The sequence below is a fragment of the Protopterus annectens genome, chromosome 3.part1, assembly GCF_019279795.1.
Source record: "Protopterus annectens isolate FY-2018-M chromosome 3.part1, PAN1.0, whole genome shotgun sequence".
NCBI lineage: Eukaryota > Metazoa > Chordata > Ceratodontiformes > Protopteridae > Protopterus > Protopterus annectens.
The window spans coordinates 358,904,753-358,928,436 of record NC_056732.1 but is presented as its reverse complement, the minus strand read 5'-3'; the positions used below and the strand labels follow the sequence as shown (position 1 = coordinate 358,928,436).

Here is a 23,684-nt window from a genome sequence, read left to right as displayed (position 1 = left end):
ATTATTATTCCTATTAAATCTGATTGGAATGGTAATGAGTTGTGTGAATTTATGTAGGTTGATATGAATTTAGAGCAGTTTTCCAATTAATATTAACATCAGTAAATCCAAAGCACACAAACTCAAACCAAATAACAAACTGCCAGTGAAGGAGAAAACAGACACCACAACCTTCTTAGCGCTTTCATTCGATTTAATAAAAATTAACTTAATCAGAAACACACCCATAACAACTAATTACATTTAAATACTATATTCAAAAAATCACATAAATTTCAACCAGTAAATACATCAAACTCATAAATATGTATCACAATATTGAATATAAAATATAAAAAACTTAATTAAAGCCTTTGTGCTTGTAAAAAACACTTGATGTTGACCATATCATTTAAATCAGGAAGCTGGTCAGCCTTTAACAAAATTTGCCATAAAGTTTCATGGCATTCTAACCAAGTTTTCAAATCCCCACTCAATGCATCATTGTTAATTTTCCAGTACAAAAAATGAAAACTTTTTGAAACTGGGGGACACAACAGAGTGTCTAACTAACATATTGGCCATTCGAAAAAGGGATATGTCTAAAGTATGTTCATATATACGTTTAAGAGCTCTTGCAGAAAGTGGAGTACACAGTGTTGGTGGTATTACAAGTATAGTGCCCTTTAGCTACCACTACTTTATTCATGTGCTTGAATATTACTGTAGATGTCCCCATAATGTATCTGCACTGTTTATATTTTCTACATGGATAAGTACCAAAATTAGAATCACAAATAGACCTGCTGTGTCTAGAACCCCTTTCCAAAATAATTTTAATATTAACAACCTTCTTATAGATGAAAATAGGTCTATCACCTAAAATGTTGGATAATTCAGGGTATACCTAACACCACCTTCCTATTGTCTAAAGTAATGTTCTTACTGAACATCATTTCGTTAATAATGGGAATCGGAAAAGCCAAAGAATAATGGTCTACAGTCTTCATCAAAACTTCAGTACAGTGATGAACATTATCTCTTGTATACTTCAAAATTGGACAAGCTTTGTGTACCCTTAACTCAATAACCTCAGTTATAATATTTTCTAACCAAGAGAACTCGTATCCCCTTTGTATGAAAAAAACCACACAACTTGTGTACCTCATCCGAAAAAGTATCATCATTACCCGTCAAGTGACTTAACTTGATGAATTGTCCTTTAACAACCCCTCTCTTCATATAACTGAGGTGTAAGCTGTCATGATGTAGGTACTGGTTGACAAAGGTGGATTTTATAAAAATACTACTTTCAAACTTCAAATCTGTATAATCGAAAGTCAGATGTAAATCCAAAAAATCAATACTGTCACCTAAACTACCCACAGTAAATTTTAAAAATTCAGTAGTACAATTTAAATCCTGAACAAAAGATAAAAATGTTTTGGTCACCCTTCCATAAGAATATCAGGTTGTCTATGTAATGCCTGTAAAATAAAATATTTTTGTCTAAAGGATGTGTGACAAGAAATTTCATCACCCACATTGCCATCACCAAGTTTGCAACACTGGGTGCTACCCGAGACCCCATTGCAACACCCAATGTCTGTTGGAACAGTTCTCCCTCAAATTTGAAAAAAATAATTTTCTAACACAAGTTCCATCACAGTGCAGATGGCATTAAGATTATTGTCTAAACTGGTGTACCGACTTAAATATTTTCTCATGTACGCTATACCTATATCTTTGTCTATACAAGTGTAGAGAGAAACAACATTCAAAGATGCAAATTTAAAAGTCAAGTCAGAACTACCAATATGACTCAACAATTCCAAAAGGTGCCATGAATCCCGGAGATAATATTTAGAACTCTGTACTATGGGGTTCAACAGTTTGTCCAGCCAAATAGAGATAGATTCAGTTTTAGAGAAACTGGCTGACGCTATTGGTCTAAAAGGAGGGTAATCCCTATTCTTATGCAGCTTTGGAATGCCGAATATTGTCGCCAGTCTCGGATGTTCTACTAACAAAAAATTGTATATGGAAAAATCTAGATTACCCCGGCTAAATAACTCAAATAAGCAGGTATCTACTCTGAGAAGACTTTGTGTGATGAAGTCCACAGTCACTTTTGTTTAACAATTGGTGTTGGGTAGCAAAGTATTTATTGCTGAACAATAATCAACTGACTTCATCACAACAACTGGACCACCTTTATCGGCGTTCATTATGCGCCAATCTCTATTGGCAGCCAGATTATCCAATGCCAATAGTTCTCCTGGAGGAAGATTCAATGTATTGTTGTGACCAACTTTTAACTTCCTAAACCCTTGCTCACACAAATTACCAAAAACTGATACGGTAGAATTTAACAAAGGGTTATAGACACTGTTTTTCTTTACAAGAGAGTAATGTGAAACGGACCCAGCAACTCCTTCAAAAATGTACTTTAAATTAAGCTTTTTCAAGTACAATTTTAAATCAGCAATCAGTCTTGGTAAATTTACTGTGTTTGGAATAAAAGAGAAACCTTTCTTAAGTACAGAAACCATGTCATCTGACAAAGGTTCACCAGTCACATTATGCACATTGATTAAAAAGTCTCATTCTTCTTGCGACCCTTGTCTTTCCCTTTGCTTCTCATTTGAACTTTGCTCTACCACTTTTGGAGTCCTTTTGTTTCCATTACTGTCCATCAAAAAAGGACCAGCATTATTAACAACTGCAATAGCCTGGGCAGATGAAGTAAAGGCAGTACCACTATCTTTGTGACCACCCCCATTAGTAACTTCCCAGACCCAGTTGTTGAAGTGGTCACTAGGGGATTGTCGCCTGAAGATGTACCTGAATTGTTCAAATGAGCCAAATTGTCCTTATCGTTGACCACATTACCCTTAGTCTCTTTAGAGTATGTAACCAAATATGCTGACTTGGCTGCATAAGCTGCAAGGTCTCTTACGTTTCCCTTGTTTCGGTAAAATAACCGAAGCCCTATGTCTCTCTGTTTTAGCTGCAATACCAAAATGCAGAGAAGAAAGAGACCCAAAAGCCTCTGAAACTTTAACTTTGTTGGCCAAGGATTCCATTTGCCCTCTTAAAGTTACTAATTCAGCTTTGTAATGTTCTGCCAACACTTTCACATAATTAAGACCAGTGTTGTTAAATAATTCCACCAACTGCGTGTATAAATTGTCACCCTGTGTGACACACTTGGGGAATTTAAAAACTCTAAGGCCAAAAGGAACACATTTCAACCTTATATTTTCTTCCAAGTAAAAAACTTCAAGTTGCAACAAAACAATTTTAGTACATAATCTTTCCAGTCAGAAAATGTTGCTGTTACAGTGTAACTGTCTGGACTGGAAGGTACAGCGGGTTTACTTACTTGACAAGCTCCACTTACCGCATTATAAAAAGGATTGTCAATATCTTGAAAAACAGTCTGTAAAATACCATCCAAACTTGACATATTTGATGCAACAGTCCTGTTTGCAAAGGAAAAATTGTTGTCAGCTCCATCGAGGACGCCAACCCAGTGTTACTCCCAGTGCTGGCAACTGGCATGACGTCATTGCGTTTGCTTCCTGGATTAAAAACTGAAATGTTCCTGCTCCCGAATTGCTTGGCAAAAGCATCACATATAGCCACAGCAATGACACCAGATATCTGCTCACTAAAATTCGTACCCGATTCTGGAACAGGATGGGTGCTGAGGTTAAGCAAAGTGTCTTGTGAAAGAATCTTCTCCCAACATCACTCAAGCAGCACAAAAAGTGGATAAATCCAAAGCACACAAACTTGAACCAAATAACAAACTGCCAGTGAAGGAGAAAACAGAGACCACAATCTTCTTAGCGCTTTCGTTCGATTTAATAAAAATGAACTTCATCAGAAACACACCCATAACAACTAATTACATTTAAATACCATATTCAAAAAAATAAATTTCAACCAATAAATACATCAGACTCATAAATATGTATCACGATATTGAATATTAAAATATAAAAAACATAATTAAAGCCTTTGTGCTTGTAGAAAACATTTGATGTTGATCATATCGTTTAAACCAGGAAGCTGGTCAGCCTTTAACAAAATTTGCCATAAAGTTTCACGGCATTCTAACTGAGTTTTGAAATCCCCACGCAATACATCATTGTTAACCCTTTCCAGTACAATAAATGAAAAGTTTTTGAAACTGGGGCACACAACAGTGTGTCTAGCTAACGCATTAGACATATCCCTTTTTCGAATGGCCAAAGTATGTTCATATATACGATGTTAAGAGCTCTAATAGTTTTCCCGACATAAAATGTTCACAGTAGTTGCAGAAAGCTGAGTACACAACGTTAGTGGTATTACAAGTATAGTGCCCTTTAGCTACCACTACTTTTTTCATGTGCTTGAATATTACTGTAGATGTCCCCATAATGTATCTGCATTGTCACACATCCTTTAGCCAAAAATGTTTTATTTTACAGGCGATACATAGACAACCTGATATTCTTATGGAAGTTTGACCAAGACACATTTTTATCTTTTGTTCAGGATTTAAATTGTACTACAGAATTTTTAAGATTTACTGTGGGTAGTTTTGGTGACGGTATTGATTTTTTGGATTTACATCTGACTTTCGATCATATAGATTTGAAGTTTGAAAGTAGTATTTTTAGAAAATCCACCTTTGTCAACCAGTACCTACATCATGACAGTTTACACCCCGGTTATATGAAGAGAGGGGTTGTTAAAGGACAATTCATCAAGTTAAGTAATGATGATACTTTTTCGGATGAAGTGCACAAGTGATGTGTTTTTTTTTCATACAAAGGGGGATACGAGTTCTCTTGGTTAGAAAATATTATAACTGAGGTCATTGAGTTAAGGGTACACAAAGCTTGTCCAATTTTGAGGTATACAAGAGATAATGTTCATCACTGTACTGAAGTTTTGATGTAGACTGTAAACCATTATTCTTTGGCTTTTCCGATTCCCATTATTAACAAAATGATGTTCAGTAAGAACATTATTTTAGACAATTGGAAGGTGGTGTTAGGTAACCCTGAATTATCCAAACTTTTAGGTGATAGACCAGTTGTCACCTATGAGAAGGTTGTTAATATTAAAATGATTTTGGAAAGGGGTTCTAGACACAGCAGGTGTATTTGTGATTCCAATTTTGGTACTTATCCATGTAGGACATGTAAACAGTGCAGAGGTTTAGAGGGTGGCCTAATGGTTAAGGTGTTTGCCTTACAAACACAAGGTGCAGGGTTTGAGTCTCACAAGGGATAATTGGCTAGGCTTAAAATGACTCACAAGGGCAGTTAGCCTAGTACTAATCTATGAACCTATACATTATGGGGACATCTACGGTAATATTCAAGCACATGAATAAAGTGGAGGTAGCTGAACCGTGGTGGTGCAGCAGTAGCGTTGTTGCCTCAGAGCAAGAGGTTTTCCTATTCGATTCTTGGCTGGAGCTCCTTCTATGTGGAGTCTGCATGTCCTCCCCGCGGTCGAGTGGCGTTCGAAAGACTTGTGTGAATGGGCGTGTCTTCGTTGAAGGTTGGGCATCGGGCTGGCACCTCAGCACCATAAAAATCTACTGCCAATCATTAGCAGACCAAAGTTCCACTGTGGCGACCCCTAACCGGGAAAAGCCGAAAGAAGAACATGAATAAAGTAATGGTAGCTAAAGGGCACTATACTTGTAATACCACTAACGTTATGTACTTAGCTTTCTGCAACTCCTGTGAACATTTTTATGTCGGCAAAACTATTAGAGCTCTTAACAAACATATATATGAACATACTTTGGCCATTCGAAAAATGGATATGTCTAATGCATTAGGGAGACGCACTGTTGTGTGGCCCAATTTCAAAAAGTTTTCATTTTTTGTACTGGAAAGGATTAATAAGGACTATGATGCATAATTATTTTAGAGTTATTTATTTCCAGGTAAGAAATAAGAATTTCAGCATTAGAGAACTGTTGCATATTATTAGAGTTGGGGGGAATGTTGTAGGTGTTATGGAACAGAAGTGCAATACTACCTCCTCTTTTATGGGGCCTATCAGACCTAATTGAATTAAAGCCAGGTGGGAGGAAGCCAGAGTGTCTAATGTGAGGATATGATGTTGTCATTCTCATTCTTCATCACTGATGGGTTACAGATCCGATCATCAGATCCGACTTGGCGTGATTTTCCAGACTTCAGATCTAATCTCAAGCTCCTCCTTCTTCCCAACATGCAACACACTACCTCCAACTCCTCAGATCTCGTTTGCCACCAGTCTGACAAGATGAAAGATTCTATATTCTTTGTTAGGATTTTAGTTCTTTTCCTTTTATGTATGTTTTCTTTAGCTTTAGGTAATGGTTCCTTCCTCCCTCTTGGTTAAAGTTCCTTTTTATGTCGTTATTACTCTGCTAACTTCTTTTTTTCCCCGAGTTCCTTTAGGCTTTCCTGCCTATCAACACATGTGAGTTTTGGCCGTTGTTTCCTTAGAAATGCTTGTTAACTCAAATCTGTTATGCTTGCGACTTCTATGTTATAAGAGCCTTTGTTTTAGAATGGATGTACATACATTCCACTGGACAATGCATCTCTGTATTCTTCTGCCCCCACCCCTTTTTTCCCCCGGCTCTCTTGGTGTGGTATAGCGGGTTTGTCTGTTTCCCTTTAGGGGTTTGTCTCCGTAGTTATAACAGATGGGAATGCCTCTCTGTGTGAGCACTGTGACTTTAAGAGCCGCCATACCTTCTCACTGTATAGTTTTTCACAGAATGTTCAGCCATTTGCTTCGTATTTTGGCAGGTTAAGTTAAAAAAAACCTTTTGAGGTTTTTTAATACTCTGTACCCTTCAAAAAATGGATTATTCTGGGCCGGCTAGACATGGTGTTTGGTATTTCTTTTGCAGCTCTGATGGAAATCATGCGACTATTCCTTTTGTTTTGTTTTTTTTTTTGTCTCTGCTGCAGCATTTCTTCTCTCTGGTGTGTTCATTGTGTTCTTTTGGAGACTCAAGCCTATCTATGTCAGTCTTGTTCTCTGTCTTGCTGTCCCTAACTGTGCTTGCACAGGGCATTTGAGGTGATGCTGTTTGTGTGTGCAGCCTCTGACTGTTTCTGTGCTTGTTCTCATGGTGCACTTCTTTTTCTTGATCCATTTTCCTTACAGGGTGATTTATGTCATTTTAGTTTGGCTGGTACTTGGGACAAGGGAATAAAGAGCTAGTTGTGAGCTTGTTTGCTATGGTCTAAGGGGCTGTCTCTTAACGAGCGAAGTTTAAATTTTTTTTTCACACTTGCACTTTCTCAGTTTGTAAGAGCTTTTTTCAACATGGTCAGCCTTGACCTTGAATCTCCCTTCTTGTTGTCAGAAAGAAGTCTCCAAAGTTGGGTCTGCTCTGCTTGGAATACGGTTTCTTATTTTGTTTACTCCAGTGGTGCCACAAACTTTTGCCGCCCTATCTGCTATGCTTGGACCTGGACTGCTTTTGCATAGCACATAGGATCTCTCTCCATGTTTTTAAAACCAATGTTTTAATAAGAGATGAAGAACATGGGCTTATTTCAGAGCTCAAACCCCATTAATAAAAAAGAGAGAGAAACAATACAGTGGCAAGGACCTCTCATCTGAAGCTCCTAGGGCCTCTTTCAGATCATACCCTCCTCGGCTCTGTGATGTTCAGCCACATAGTGTTTATTGGGCCTGCTCAATGTATTCTTCAGATCCTAGCTGTCGGGCCTGAATGACTACAGCACATCTTAGATTGGTTACACCATTTCCCTCCTATGGAATTATTAAAAAAAAAAAAAAAAAAAAGACAACATCGGGAAAGCAGACCAGGCACTCTGATCCAAATTCACAGGTCCGAAGCTGTCAAGCCTCTTTCGTATCTGACCGGACTGCTTCCCATGGTGCTGCTTCCCAGTTCTTTGTTTCATTCATCAGATCCTGCACCTTGGATCTGATGGACTGAAATTTGATTTGGCAGCTAGTTTTGACTTATCGGATCCTAAGGCTATGATCTGGTAGATAGTGAGCTGGTCCAGATTGACCTATTAATATCTCTGGTCCAAAGCTGTTGGAACAGGTAAGGCTCTCTTCGGATCTGAGACTCCCTCGGATCAACAAGTGGCCAATTTCCTTAAAACAGTTTTTATCTTAATGCAGTGGTGTAAGGTTTGATTCCCTTTACTTGGAGTAAAAAACAAGTACTGAACCAACATGGCTGGGCAAAAACCTCTGTTTATTAAGCAAAATAGAAAGTAATAAAAGTGAGCACTTTTGCGATAACACGATCACTTCTTCAGACTAATAAACAAATAGAAAGACATGAGTTTAAAAAGAAAGCAAAACCAATCAGCTATCTTATGCAACTCTGATGACATAATTAAAAGGTACACACACACACACACACACAGTGCAACAATTGTTATAAGTACAAGGGAAACAATACAGATAAAAACTAAGTTTAAAAACAATGTTTAAGTGGGAGTGGTTTCAAAAAGGTTTAAGGATAGAAACACCATTTAAACCAGGCAGTTTCTCTGCATTCAAGAGCAAGATTATTTTCTGTTTTGTTAGATGTATCACCACCTCTAATACTAACATCCAAAACCTGGAGTACAAAGAACTTAAAAGTGTGTTCTGAGCCATGCAAACCAATGTGCTGTGCTAAGGCATTGGTGTCTTTCTGATTCCTAATGTCCCTGTAGTGTTTGAGAATCCTGTCCTTCAGTGGTCTGTTAGTTTTGCCTATGTAGATGGGACTTTTTCCTGTAGATCATGCTCAGCCTGTACGTATATACTTATGGGCTCAACCTACATACGTCCTCATGTTAACTTTAAAATCGAACTTGATTTTTATGCTGACTGCAGAACTCCAAATATTGTTTATTTTGCAAGTTGCCAGGTTTGTCATGCCTTCTACATAGGCATCTTCCATATTTCAAATGAATGGCTCCAATCTGCTCCAACCTAGCATTAACTGTTACAGACCAGGGACTACCTGAATCAAATCCACAGTCCCTGAGCATTGCTGTAAATCTGGTAAAATCGATCTATCACCTGTACAGAACCTGTGATTCATAGGCCCTCTTTGAATGCCAGGCTCTAGATAGCATCTTTGCCTCTTCGGCATATCACATCATTAGGAAATTGGTGTAGGACTTTTTCTCACGTCCTTCCCTTCGAACAGTTTTTACCCTGCAAACTAATGACTCTCTGTCACCTGCTGAAACACCGGCCACTCTGTCAATAGTTCCAGTGCAAATTCTACAGTGGACCTTGGCCGTTCAGAAGCCTATCTCATCCAAATGTCTGTCCAGTTGGATGATATGTACCTAGGCCGCCTGTTTCCCCACTCCCCAGTAACCACAGTGATCCAAATGCTTGCCAGCTGGAGAGGGGCAGGGTGGACTTCTCTGGAAGTATGGGCCCATACTCTGTTTTTTTCCATAAAGACCAGGTTGCTTTACAACCTCCTTGAGTCGAGTGTTTCTCACTCATTTTGCAAGTCTTTCAGGATATTCTCCCTCGGGGGTGTAGCGCATTACTCAATGACAATTCCCAGTAGGGTGATATATCATCAAATGAGAAGGAATCCCTTCTTCCCCTGTACAGACGGGGTCATGAGGATCTCAGAACGGGCTATATCTTCTGACTGTGTTCTAATTGCATCATATATATTGGGAAAATCCAACGCTCTGGTGGTCTGTTATTTTCAGGAAGTTTACAGTAGACTCCATCTTATCTGGTCTTGCTGGGACTGGACCTTAGGCTGGATAAATGAATGACTGGTTAAGAAAAAGCATACAAAATAATACTTATAGTTTATAAATCAGAATAACAGGATTTGTGTTAGTATGCAATTTTTAATGGTTTAAAACTCAAATGCCTGTCACTATTTAGGGCAGAGGAGGCCGTAGTGTTGTCCTCCCTTTTTGGTAGGACTATGGCAGAAATTTGATGGCCGGTTAAAGAGAGGCTGGATAAGAGGGAGTCTACTGTATGTATATCTATATTATATCTCTCTCTCTCTCTGTAGATATATATATATATATCTGTAGTTGTGATGTATATGTATGGATGTGTGTGTGTGTATATGGTTTCACTTCATATACTCGAAATGCTGAAATCTCGAATTTCAACATTTCGAGTGCATAAAGTCAAAACCATCACAATACCGAAACCCGACAAAGCCGAAATCACAAACCCGAACATACATACACTACACCACACACAAACCACAACACCTACACCACAAAAAACATAAACCCAACAAAACACCACACATACACATACCTGCACTAAACATAAGCATTCGCGCTTAAGCACTTTCACTATTCTGAAGTTTTGGCTTCATGCACTCGAAATGCTGAAATTCGTGATTTCAGCATTTCGAGTATATGAAGTGAAACCATATAGCTATATATATATATATATATATATATATATATATATATATATACACACACACACACACACACACACACAGGAGGTGTGTGTGTGTGTGTGTGTGTGTGTGTGTAGGTTTGTGTAATGTATGTATGTATGTGTGACTCTGTATCAATGTATGTGTACATATGCACATATATGCATGCGTGTGTGTGTGTGTATATATATGTATATGTGTGTATATATATATATATATATATATATATATATATATATATATAATAGATCCCCTTCAAAACATCTAAAGATGTTCTTCATCTCACATTGCTGCAGTCATAACCTGTGGGTAGTCCGCTGTCCTCGGTCGGCCCGAATACCAAAGTGTTAGGCTGGCGTCGGTCATGGTCGCTCAGATCTGACGTCAGTACGCCGTGGTACTAAAGCGCATGACCGACGTCATATCCTCAGTCTCTCTTGCCGCATGGTCCGAAGCAGAAGCAGCGTTTGCAAGTGCCGTCCGGCGCCCTGAAATTTCCGTATTCTGAGTCTCAGACCGAAGACCCAGTTGGGCTAAGTACCCGTTGGGAATATTTTTGTCTTTTCTTGCCTCAGTTAAATCCGGATGTCAGAAAAAGTGAATAATTGTATTTCTTGTGGGAAACAGATACCTCATAGGGATTACCACTCTCTCTGTATTCCTTGCTTGGGGCCTGAGCACGACGTAGTCGGGTGTCGCTTTTGTGCTAGATTTAATAAGCGCACCATTAAGCGTAGGTTAGATTGCGATAGGCTTGTCTTGATAAGCGGTGTAATTACAATATGCCGTCGGATCCTCCAACGCCCGCTACCGCTAAGAAGCGCAAGGAAAAATCGTTAAAGTCCAGGCAGGATGAGTCGTCCATTCCGGACGCCGGTTCTTTAGAAACTACGGTGGAATCTGTGGATCCAGCCGAGGTTTCAGCTGAGTCTCAGGGGGAGCCTTTAATTTTGCAAGATGTGGCCTCTCAGGAGTCGGGTCAGGCTGAGGGGGCCTCTCAGGTTACTGTACTCTCTTCTTTGCATAAGGTGGTTAGGCCTTCCCCTTCTGTCTCTAAGGTACCTTCCAAGGTCAGGCCTGGTTTGTCTTCCTCTGGTGTCAGTCCTAGTTCTGCAGGTTCTGTACCTAAAAAACACATGCTAAAAATGGCAGAAGATTTGATTACCTTAATCAGAAGTTCTATGCCCCCTCCAGATAAGAGGCCTAGGGTGGAGCCAGAGGTGGAAGGTTTGGAACATTCATCAGATTACTCAGAGTCTTGACTGAAGACATTCAGGATTTTCCTCCTTATTCTGATTCAGACGCAGAGGATTCTAGTCCTTCTGCTTCTCCTCCAGAGGATTTTTTTTTTCAGAAACCCTGCATTCTATGAGGGAGCATTTTAAATGGGAAGGTCAGGATTTCTCAGATTCCCGAAAGAGGCTTAGGGAATTTTTGTTTTTACCACAACATAGGCCCTTGGCTATACCTCCTGTTTTGGATGTTGTTCAGGATGTTTTCTCTGAGGCTTCCCTTAATCCAGACTCTTTGCCTCCTGCACCGGTTAAACCAGATAGGTATTACAGAGTGCCAGAGGCTCATAAATATTTGTATAAGAGCCCAAGGGCTGACCCAGAAACTATTAGCCAGGGACCTAAGGGTGTCAGGGCTTCTGTTGTAAAGAATCCCGTTCCTATGGATAAAGATTCTAGAGCTTTGGATAGGTGGGGTAAAAAAGTGTATACCTCTTCCACTCTAGCAATGAGGGCTTTGAATTGCCAGTTTCATATGCTGAAGTACCAGATATTTCTCCTTACTCAGTTAAAATCTAAGGTAGATGCTTTGGCAGAGGGCATAGAGTGTAAGGAATTACAGGATTTGGTTCATGCCTCTGATCAGATGGGTAAGCATTCTTTGCAGTGTGGTTTCGATGCTTTACAGGCTTCTTCCAGGGTGGCTGCCACTGGATCAGTTATTCGTAGGCACGCCTGGCTTAAGGATCAGAACTTGTCAGAGCATGTTAAAGCTCGAATTTTGGATGCTCCCCTTCAGTCTGAAGTTTTGTTTGGTTCTCCTGTGGAATCAGTCTTGAAGAAAATGGAAGACAAAGCTAAGTCTATGCAGACTGTTAAGGATTTTTTGCAGGTGCAGCCCCCTAAGTTTAGCAGAAATTGGCCTACTAAGGGATGGGCTTACCCTTCTTCTGATTTACAGTCTAGGGGCAGATCTAGACGTGGTAGGGGCAGAGCTCAGGGTTCTTTCAGGCCTAGGACGTGGAGTTCCCCTGCACAATCTACAGGTGAGGGCAGGGGCCAGTCCTTTCGTAAACAGACCCAATGACCTGCATCTTCAGCTGCCAGATCCTTCCTGTCTGGCAGCTCCTCTGGGAGGAAAGTTGGCACTTTTCAGGCAAAATTGTTTTTTAGTCATCCAGGACAAATGGGTGTTGGACATTATAGACCGAGGCTACAAGTTTTATTTCCACACATTACCTCCTTTCAAAGGCATGCCAGACATTCCTCCTCAGCAAAGGGTGGAGGCTCACAAACAGATTTCTTTACTTCTTCAAATGGGGGCTATACAGCAGGTCCCTCTGTCAGAAGTGGGCCTAGGATTTTATTCTCGCCTGTTTCTTGTACCAAAGAAAGGAAACACTTGGAGGCCAATTCTGGATTTGTCTATCCTCAACACATACCTGGACATTCCAAAATTCAAAATGTTGACTTTGCAACAACTTCTGCCTCTGTTAGGCAAAGATCACTGGATGGTAACTCTGGATCTCAAAGAGGCTTATCTTCATATTCCTATCAGGCCCAGTTGCAGGAGATTCCTGCGTTTTCGGGCTGGGACTTTACATTATCAGTTCTCTGCATTGCCCTTTGGCTTATCTACTGCGCCCAGGGTGTTCACAAAGGTTCTGGCTTCGGTGATAGCCTTCTTAAGGTTAAGAGGAATACAAATTTATCCTTATTTGGACGATTGCCTGATTCTTGCTCAAGACAAAGACAAGCTACTTCACCATCTACGGTATGTTATGGCAGTGTTAAGGTGCCTAGGGTATTCTGTGAACGAAACAAAGTCCAGTCTAGTACCCTCTCAGGAGATGTGCTTTCTGGGTGTGAGACTGAATACAGCCTCTCAGATGGCATTTTGACCCCGGACAAGCAAAGAAATCTTACACTTTACTTCCAACAATTGTCTCTACGGTCCAGGCTGACTGCAAGGACAGTCCTTCAAGCCTTGGGGTTCATGGCATCTTGCATTCTGGTGCTTCCCAATGCCAAACTGCATATGAGGAAGCTACAATGGTATCTCAAAAGTGTATGGACTCAACACTGCCACGATTTGGACACTGTCATTCAGATAATACCTTGCATTCAAAAGGAATTTTTGTGGTGGGCTCAGGAATGTCACCTAAACAAGGGACTCTCTGTGACCCGACCAGAGGCGAGTCAGATCTTAACGACAGATGCCTCAGACAAGGCTTGGGGAGCACACCTCAATGGAAAATGGGTTCAAGACACGTGGCCTGCCAGACTTCAACATTTGCATATCAACTTGAAGGAGATGTTAGCGGTCCAATTTGCATTGATGGCTTTCAAGGATCTACTTCACCCAGGACAAGTGTTGATTCAAACAGACAACACAACTGTCATGTGGTACATCAACAAGCAAGGGGTCACCCATTCGTACCCTCTTTGCAGGCAAGCTATGATTTTGTGGGAGACTGCTCTCAGTTTGCACCTCACTCTTCAGGCAAGGTTTCTGCCAGGAGCACAGAACTCCTTAGCGGATGTTTTGAGCAGACAGATGGTGGATCCCCACGAGTGGAAGTTGGATCCTCATGTATTTCGACAGTTGACAGTGATTTGGGGGACTCCAGACATAGATCTGTTCGCTTCTCCACTAAATTTCCAGTTGCTAAAGTTTTGCACAAAGATGTTTCATCCAAAAGCTTGGAAAGTGGATGCTCTATCATTCAGTTGGAACAATCTTCACGTCTATGCCTTTCCTCCTCTGCCTCTCCTTCCCAAGGTGCTCTTGAAGGTCAGACAGGACAAGCCCTCCATGATTCTAATAGCTCCAGATTGGCCACGGCAGCACTGGTACCCTCTACTGAGGAGTTTAGTACGGGAGCCTCCTTGGCCTTTGCCATCAATTCCACGCCTTTTGTCCCAGGCAGGCAATCATTTCCTCAATGTCAGGATACAGTCCCTGCATCTGACAGCCTGGCATATTCTGTTCTAGAACCTGGAGGGTCGCAGCTTCCTCAACAAGTTTTGAATGTCATTTTGGAGGCCAGAAGGCCTAGTACAAGGAAAGTTTATGCTGATAAATGGAGGAGATTTTTTATTTGGAGCAAAGCAAAGAGCTTTGATGTTTCAGGGCCTAATTTGAGTGTTTCACTTCAGTATCTTACAGAATTATTAGACAAGGGTTTGTCTTTCTCCTCTGTAAAGTTCATGCTGCAGCCATTTCTGCTCATTATGACTGTGACCCACCATTATTCTCTCATCCTTTGTTTAAGCAATTTCTTAGAGGGCAAAGAACATAAGACCCCCGCGTAGAGCTCCTACTCCTTCCTGGGATCTCAATTTTGTGTTGGAAAAACTCACTTTACCTCCTTTTGAACCTGCAGCTACATCTGAGTTGAAGTTTGTCTTGGAAGACTGCTTTTTGTTGGCCATTACGTCTGCTAGAAGGGTATCTGAATTACAGGCTCTAATGGCAGTTGAACCCTTCCTGATTTTTCATAAGGATAGGGTATCCCTGCGTACTAACCCTACTTTTATGCCTAAAGTGGTTTCAAATGTGGCCTTGAACCAATCTATTCATTTGCCTACATTTTATGCTGATCCCCAAAATAAAGGGGAGAAAATTTTGCACTCTTTGGATATTCACAGGCAGTTGCGTTATTATTTGAGCAGAACTAAAGGGTTCAGACAGTCTCAACAGTTGTTTGTTTCTTTTGCTTTGGGCTCTCAGGGGAAACCTGTTTCGAAACAAACTATTTCTAAGTGGATTGGACATTGTATTGCCTTTTGTTATTCTCATCATGGTAAGGAGATTCCGGCTGGAATTAGACCTCATTCCACTAGGGCTACTGCCACTTCTACTGCTTTTTTAAGGGGTGTAGCTACTAAAGATATTTTGGAGGCAGCTACTTGGAGTTCAGTGCACACTTTTTCTAAACATTACCATCTCCCTCTTTATTCCAAATCTAGGGCTGGGTTTGCCACTGCAGTTTTACAGGGCATGTTAGCAGTTCTCAATGCTTTATGATTTTGCCAACCTCCCTTTACCTTTGCTTTGGGATTCTACCCACAGGTTATGACTGCAGCAATGTGAGATGAAGAACATAGTACAGTTTTGTACCTACCATAAATGTAGATGTTCGAAGATCCACATTGCTGCAGTCCAACCCTCCCTCCTTCCCCTCTGTAGTTTGGAGTGGTTGTGTGGTTTGGGTTGTAAATATTGTTTGTACATGGGTGTTTGGAGGTTTTCTGTTTTTGGCTATGGCCTTTCTTTTTAGGGCCTTCTGACATCTGGGGCAAGAAAGACTGAGGATATGACGTCGGTCATGCGCTTTAGTACCACGGCGTACTGACGTCAGATCTGAGCGACCATGACCGACGCCAGCCTAACACTTCGGTATTCGGGCCGACCGAGGACAGCGGACTACCCACAGGTTATGACTGCAGCAATGTGGATCTTCGAACATCTACATTTATGGTAGGTACAAAACTGTACTTTCGTAACATCAAAGGTCAAAACATTGAGAACATAACATCTCGAACCCATAACGTCTAAAACTCATAACATCGCATTTTATAACATTGAAAGTTTGCATCACAACTTCAAAACCTGCAAATCACTGGTAAATAACATCCCCTCCACCTAAAACAGCACCAACATAGTAAACACAGATTGTACTACATTTCTGCAAGGGTGCAAGCCCCCCTTAACCCCCCCCGTAAATTAAATATACCAACTCCAAGATCACACTACAGTGGGGAAAAAGTTAATTTCCTGACCCTGCTGTACTGCAGAAATGTAATACAAAGTGTGTTTACTACTTTGGTGTTATTTTAGGTGAAGGGGATATTATTTACATGTGATTTGTAGGTATTGAAGTTGTGATGCAAAGTTTCAGTGTTATGAAATTCGATATGTTATGGGTTTTAGATATTATGGGTTTTAGATGGTATGGACTCAATGTTTTGAGCTTAGATGTTATGACCATTCGATCTTTTGAAGGGGATCCATATATATATATATATATATATATATATATATATATATATATATATATATATATATATATACATACATACATATACACACACACACACACACACACACACACACACACACACACACACACACACATACACATAGTGATTGCCCCCTGAGTATGGATTATATAGTTTGCGGGCAGCTAGGTGTGTAAATATATTTAAGAAGAAAATCACACTATCTAAAGCTTCACCTCGAGCAGGATTATTTCAAGGTGATAAAATAGAGCATACTATATTCTCAGTTGTGTTACATGTAGGCTGAAATTTTTTTTGTTCCCACCATAGTGATTACATAGTTGAATCTCAAATGTTGCGACCAACCTTTACACGACCTCCTGGTTTTCCCCTGATCACTAATCGCAGTAGAAATATTTTGCCTATTTCCCCCCTGGGGAGTCCCTGAGAGATGCTCTGTTTTTATTTTTGGTTCTCCTACCCCTGGTATGCTTACCTGCCTCTCCTGTTTATCTCCAAGTTTCTTTAGAAAACCAGAAGGTTTTATCTGCAATATGTATTTATCCATGTTAAGGATTTATCTGTGCTATCCTCCATGGATTCTAAAACCCAGTCAGATTTTTCTTCTATCACCCTTAGGAGATCTAGCATCCTGATCTCCTTGCCCTGCAACTGACAGTATGGTTTATCTAGTTCCAGTGATTTTAAGACAGTGCAGGCTTGCTTCTCATGTTCGTGGCATTAGACAGCAGATCTAGAACCTATTCATTTCATTTTTTTACAATGTTAGGCTTGCATGCTCTTGGAATTGTCCCCAAGCCTCCAAAGAAAACAGGTTCTGTTCACTCAGTCGGCCTGTCCAGGTAGATAAATGTCATATAAATAATAATAAATAAATTACCTGTTTGGGTTTCTTTCTTGAATGTTACACCTCTCTCAGCTACTGCCCCCCCCTTTTTTTAGCTGGCTAGTCCTTTTTGGGGAGAAGGTGAGTTTCTCACTATTAGTAAATGGGACCAGTGCTACCTTTATGACTAAGTAGCTACAAAATCAACTCTACTGTCTATCTGCTCTCCCAGTCATTGCAATTATGGTGAATACTTCTAAAAAATTTCAGAGAATCGGATCAACTGTTCTATTATTCCACCCTTGCAATTGGGTCAAGCAGGGTCCAGTCACTCTACCAGCAGGGGCTACAGCTGGTATAATTATTTATTCATTAAAAAGGTTTGCAATTGCCTTGTCTCCCCAAAGCCACTCTACCAGGTCAGTGGCCATTTTATTTCCCTTATCCATGGGAACTTTCTTTCATAGTGGAAAATGATGTTCAACATTGTTGTTAGTCAACCTTTATCATCCTTTCTGATGGGCCCAACAGTACAAGAAATCTGACCAACTGTTTATATACCCCTGTCCTTCTACCGCTTGGATTAAGCAGTTCCATATATAATCCTGATCAGTTAGACTGCTGACTGTATTTTACTGATTCTTTATGAAGTGTTTTAGAATTGCCTTATAAACCTGGAGCCTTTCTATCATCGCTATGACTGTCTTATCTATCTTTCTTACCGCAGTTTTTCTTTTGGTATCTCTCATGCAGTAACTTATTTGTACACTCACCCACATGATGCTTAAACTGGACAGTTTTTCCAGACAGAGGCATCCTCCTGGTTTGAGGGTGCTTTGACATATCCTTCCTTGAAGGCCTCCCAAGAATCGTGTAGCTAGGGGCTCTACCCATCAGTGAAGAAGAATGAGAAGGGCAACAGCATATTAGGAGTTATGTACTTGGTGTATGTGTTTTCCATTTTCATTACTCCTCACCTTTTCTCCCAGTCATCCCCCAGCCTTGTAATTCTAGAAGGATATTAGATATTTGGGGAGCTGAGTTCTAAGTTTTTAGTCATAATTCTTTCCTTTCTGTCCTGTCTCTATAAATCAGCAGACATAGGCAGTTAACTCAATCTGAGGAGTTGGGAGGTGGTATGTTGCATTGTGGGAAGAGAAAGGAGCTCAAGATTTGGATCTGAAGTCTGAAAAATGCAGCTGAGTCGGATCAGAAGATTGGATCCATAACCCATCAGTGAGGAAGAATGAGAATGGACAACACATATACCAAGTTATGGTAAGTACATAACTCCTGTTTTAGCCAGGTTTCAGTAGCAGCAATGATGTCCAGTTGATTGTGAGCTATCTAGGCATGAAAGTCAGTAATTTTGTTTTGAATGCTTTGAAAGTTTAGCGTAACAATATGTAGGGATTTGCAGGAATTAATACTAGTTTGTGAAGGTAAGGTAGGGCAAGTAGGACCAGGATTAGGGTGAATGTCTCTGCATAGGGATATGGCAGAAAGGCTAAGAGAGTAAAGTAATAGTTTTTGATTTTTAGGTCTACAAAGGCAGATTTGTTGGCAGTGGTTAGGGTTTTGTGATGGAATGTAAAGGATGGAGTTTAACAGGAGAATTTTTACTTTGTGAGAGAGTAGAGGGTTTATTTTGTAGAGGCTAATAGATATGTTGGAGTAGTTTTCTGATGGGTATAATAGGAAGGTTGTAGCTGATGAAGATTTAGAAGGAAGAGAGATGGGGTTGAGTGCTGTGAGATTTAGTAGCAATTTCCATGGTGATATGAGAAAGATGTAATAATTTTACACTAAAGGGAGACAGAGAGAGAGAGTGTAAAAGATAGAGAGTGGGCTGTGTAGGAAACTATGAGTAGAAAGGGATATAAGGTAGATGTAAATTAGAATAAGTTAAGGGGAATAGATTGTAGTTAGACAGGATGGTCTAGGATGGAGAGGATTAATAGTAAATAAGTGTACAGATGGGATTGAGGATTTACAAACACAGAATGAAATAGTAGTGAGGATTTGTGGTCCTAGGTATGCTTGTGAGCTATTGGTTTAGTTTGCATAGAGATTAGTGAGTGAAGTGATGAAGCATAAATTAGAGAAGGACGTAAGCTAAAGAATGAAAAGAAAAGGGAGAAGTATGAGATGGAGTTAATTAGCAGGATTATGATTGGTTAAGGGGGAGAAGTGGATTAAGTTATGTTTAAGTTTAGGGATAGTGGGGTGGGTGGGAATTGGGAGTAGGGTGGGGGAGTAGAGTGCACTCTGGCAGAACAGCGTGGACTGACCCAAGAATGTAATAGTGGGATAGATGAAGAAAATCTGTCAGTAAAACACAGAAAGGTATGCGTATACTACAAGGGAAATCTTAACAGACTGAACTAAGTTGGATTACAGAGTTGCTCTCAATTATTTCCTTGCAGCCCTTATCTGAGTTAAAACAATAACTGCAATTTAGTTAAAACCTTGCTGGTAAGCAGTGAGACTAAAGCAAAGTGTCCATAAGTGAGGAAATGAGATAGAAATTTAAAGTTAGTGATGTTAATACAGAGGCATAGAGTAGAATCTAAGCTATCTGATGGGGCTGGGCTTTTCAAGTCACAAGCATGAAACATGGAGCACTCTAAAGCACAGATAGGAATTGAAGCTAAATGTAACATTATTAGCAAGTAACAGCATGAAGAAATAGAAAACAATACATATATAATAAAAATATATAGGGATAGTACCCTACTCTGTTAGGGTTGGTGTTGTAGACCACAGTGTACAAAGGTTTTTGTTACTGCACTTAAGAAAGGCATGTCTTGTGGGTTGCTGAAGAACTGTATAATGTTTGTAAAGCAGTACTGTGCAATTTTTATTTATATTGCACAGGGATAGTTGTTGGGAGCAGACTGTATCAATGCCAAACCTACCCTGTCAGGGTCTGCATTGTAGACTACAGAGTACAAAAGTTTTTGCTACCGCACGTAAGAAAGGCAAGTCTTGTGGGCTACTGAAGAACCGAGTTTCTGCTTTTCTGCCCTTGAATCCTCCTTTGGCCTCTCAGTTTGAGGCCAAGGAATTTCCTGAAGGTGTTCTTCATGTCATTCCTCCCAGGAAGCCTATTCCACCTTCTTTGGACCTCAGGTTTGCACGCGAGAAATTGACTCGGGCTCCTTTTAAACCTGCTAGTTCAGCTTCCTTGCGACATTGTACTTGGAAGTTTGTTCTTCTGTTGGCTCTTACTTCAGCCAAGAGAGATTGTCTGAACTTTGGGCTGTCACAGCTATTTCTCATTTATTTTAGTTTTTGATAATGACAGCGTGTCTCTTCAAACTAATCCTTTTATGCCCAAGGTGGTTAATGAGCTATCCCTCAACCAGTCTATTCACCTCCCTTCCATTTTATTTTCTCCACAGTCTGCTAGTGAAAAGGTTCTTCACACCATGGCTTTGCATACACAGCTCAAAGACAAAGGTAATTAACAAGGCTGAGCAACTTTTTCTTCCTTTTCATCCTAGGACCTTAAGTTTGGTTGTTTCCAGCAAACCAACTCATCCTGGATTTCTAAGACCATTTCTTTGTTATTCTTTTCATAACAAAGATCTCTTCATCTGTAAAGGTGCATTGTACTAGAATGGTTGCCTCCTTTGTTGCTTTTTTCAAAGGTTTAGACACCAACTCCATCCTTGAGGTGGCTACTTGCTCCAAATTGGATGTTGTTTCCCGACCAGGGCAGATTTTTCCAGGTCTGTTCTGCATGGGCTTGTAAAGGGATCTTCTGTGCCTTCCTCCTCCAGCCTTAAGCTCTTGTACTCTCCCCTATGTAAAGAATACTGCAGTAGTGATATGGAAGGGACATAGTACAGTTGTGTAAAATCTTACCATAACAGTAGATGGTCTTGTCTTCACTGTTGCAGTATTCGGTCCCTCCCTACTTTTCCATCTTCCCTAGCTCTTGTCTTATGCTCTTGTTGTCCTCCTGGTTGAGGGCCCCTTGCTTCCTTTTTCCTTCTGGATGTACATGTTCTGTTTTGTCCTTGAGTATGTTCTTTGCCTTTTGGGACAAATCAGTACTGAGTGCTTTGCATTTGTAAGTCACCTTTATGCCTTATGCCTTACGTGGGGATCATACGTGTGATTTGAGTTGCCTATAAGATCTACCAACTTTAGTGTACTGGCCTGATGTTGGGCTACCCCTGGCAGGGGATCCCTCATTTAAAAAATACTGCAGCAGTGAAGAGAAGGACATCTAATGTTATAGTAAGATTTTACACAAATGTACTTTCTTTTCTTCATATGAACTAAGGCTGATATATTTCCAGCCATGTAGTATATTGCCTTGTATAAAATCACAGACTTAATAATCTACTTAATAATTTGGTTAAATAAGATGTACCATTAAAGTACATTAGGGCTATATATTATTATGACAGCTACTAGGTAGGGCAGAACCAGCTCGAATGTCACACTGATGGGGAAGGGATGTGAATTTAACATGTGTACCAATAACACTTTGTTTTACAGCACAATAAACCACTCCCATGCCTGAAAGCTTGTGAGGAAATTATTACTCTATTTTTGTTTTACTTGGATCGCTTGTCTGTGTGCTTAATAAAGGATTTTCGACTGGAAACAGACTGCCTGCCCTGCTTGGATTACTTTCGAATACTTAGTAATGCTGTAGAATTATATATTTTCTATTATTACTTTTTGACTTTAAGAGTTTACGTTCGCTACTTCTACTACTATTGTCTGATCTGATTAATATACAGTGATTAACTAGAAATATATGGACTGAAAATCTTCCACACTGAGAAGTTTCTTACACTGTTTAGTTTTTAGACCCACTACACTTTAGTGGGTTGTTTTGAGACTTAGGGGATATCACGGAGATTACTTGTTTTAAGTAACATGGAAGAATACAAGTCATGCTAGTTTATCATGGATTAGATTGAGCGCTTTCCATGTTTAAGTGAAATAACTAAATGTCCGCTACCACTTTGTTAACACTTCATAACCCTAGCCTAAATTGATTTATTGTTGTCATGCAGTAATTGCTTTAATTATTTCTTTTCAGGAAGTGAAAAAAATGATTTTTGTTGTTCTGACTTATTTTGCTGATTTATTTGGATTTCTTCTACATACACTTTCCTATGCCAAAATAAAAATCATTACAGGTACAAAATAGAACTGTAAAAGTCCAATGCTAAATGATAAAATGAGTAGTAGTCATGTTTTAGGCAGTTCTACTCTGTGTCAGGTTGAAGAGATTGTTTCTATTTTGGTTCCTGAATCTGTCTTTTCACATTGATAACACTAACATTACTGACAGCAGAAGCTGCCCATCTGCATTTTAATGTGGAATTCAAAAGCCATGGAGTGTACTTGTTGCTGCTTTTGATTTTATTTTAAAGTTTCTGTTTGAAATTTCAGCAGTATCATCCAGTAATCGTTAATATTCAAGTCTACAAAAATATTCTGAAATACTGTTGACTGTATATACTGCAGTTCTTTACTTCATTGGCACTTTGCAAATTATTTTTTCATTCTTACAGGGGCTTCACCTTTTTGACAGCTATTCTGTCAGTCATAATTAGGATAATCATGAATGCTGAAGATCACCATATAATGTTACTCTGAATATATCGTAATTTTTAAATTATTTCCAAAATGCCTACAAAAAATTAAATGCATTTTTCTGTCTTCAGAAATTTTTCCACTCATAATTAATTTTCATTTTATTTGTTCTGCTAACAAAATGTGTTAACTATGTTTTATTTTTTTAACAGTGAGTGCACGGAAATTTCCTTGGACTTCAAAGTATTCAGTGCTTTATATAGACAATCCAGTAAGTAGATAACATTTTAGCAATTTTTTTTTCATTTAAGCACATTGCCTTTCTGATGATATTTTTAAATTTCTTTGTACTTAACGGTAATCACCAGGTAGTTGCAGAATGTCATACACACACCTGTAGTCAATCTACTTGGATATGTTATTACATTTTTGTTTCAAATGAATTCAAGCAATAATGAAACAGTATCCCAGAATGCTGGAAAATTGATAAGAGCATGTGTAAAGCATGCCAACTAGTTGCACTCGTGTTCCTTAATTACCATCGCTATTTGCACTATGACATTTAATGCAACCAAAATTATGCATTTAAATATTTTCTTGTTTAATCTACTAA

General features: G+C 39.6%; 1 protein-coding gene across 1 annotated transcript in view; it reads left to right on the top strand.

Annotated features, from left to right (window-relative positions):
- CPVL (carboxypeptidase vitellogenic like) overlaps positions 1-23,684 on the top strand; it is a 1,169,046-nt gene that overhangs the window by 294,503 nt on the left and 850,859 nt on the right. The window contains exon 5 of the mRNA XM_044066818.1: positions 23,284-23,342. Coding sequence (XP_043922753.1) covers positions 23,284-23,342 — 59 coding nt within the window. The remainder of the gene's footprint in view (positions 1-23,283; positions 23,343-23,684) is intronic.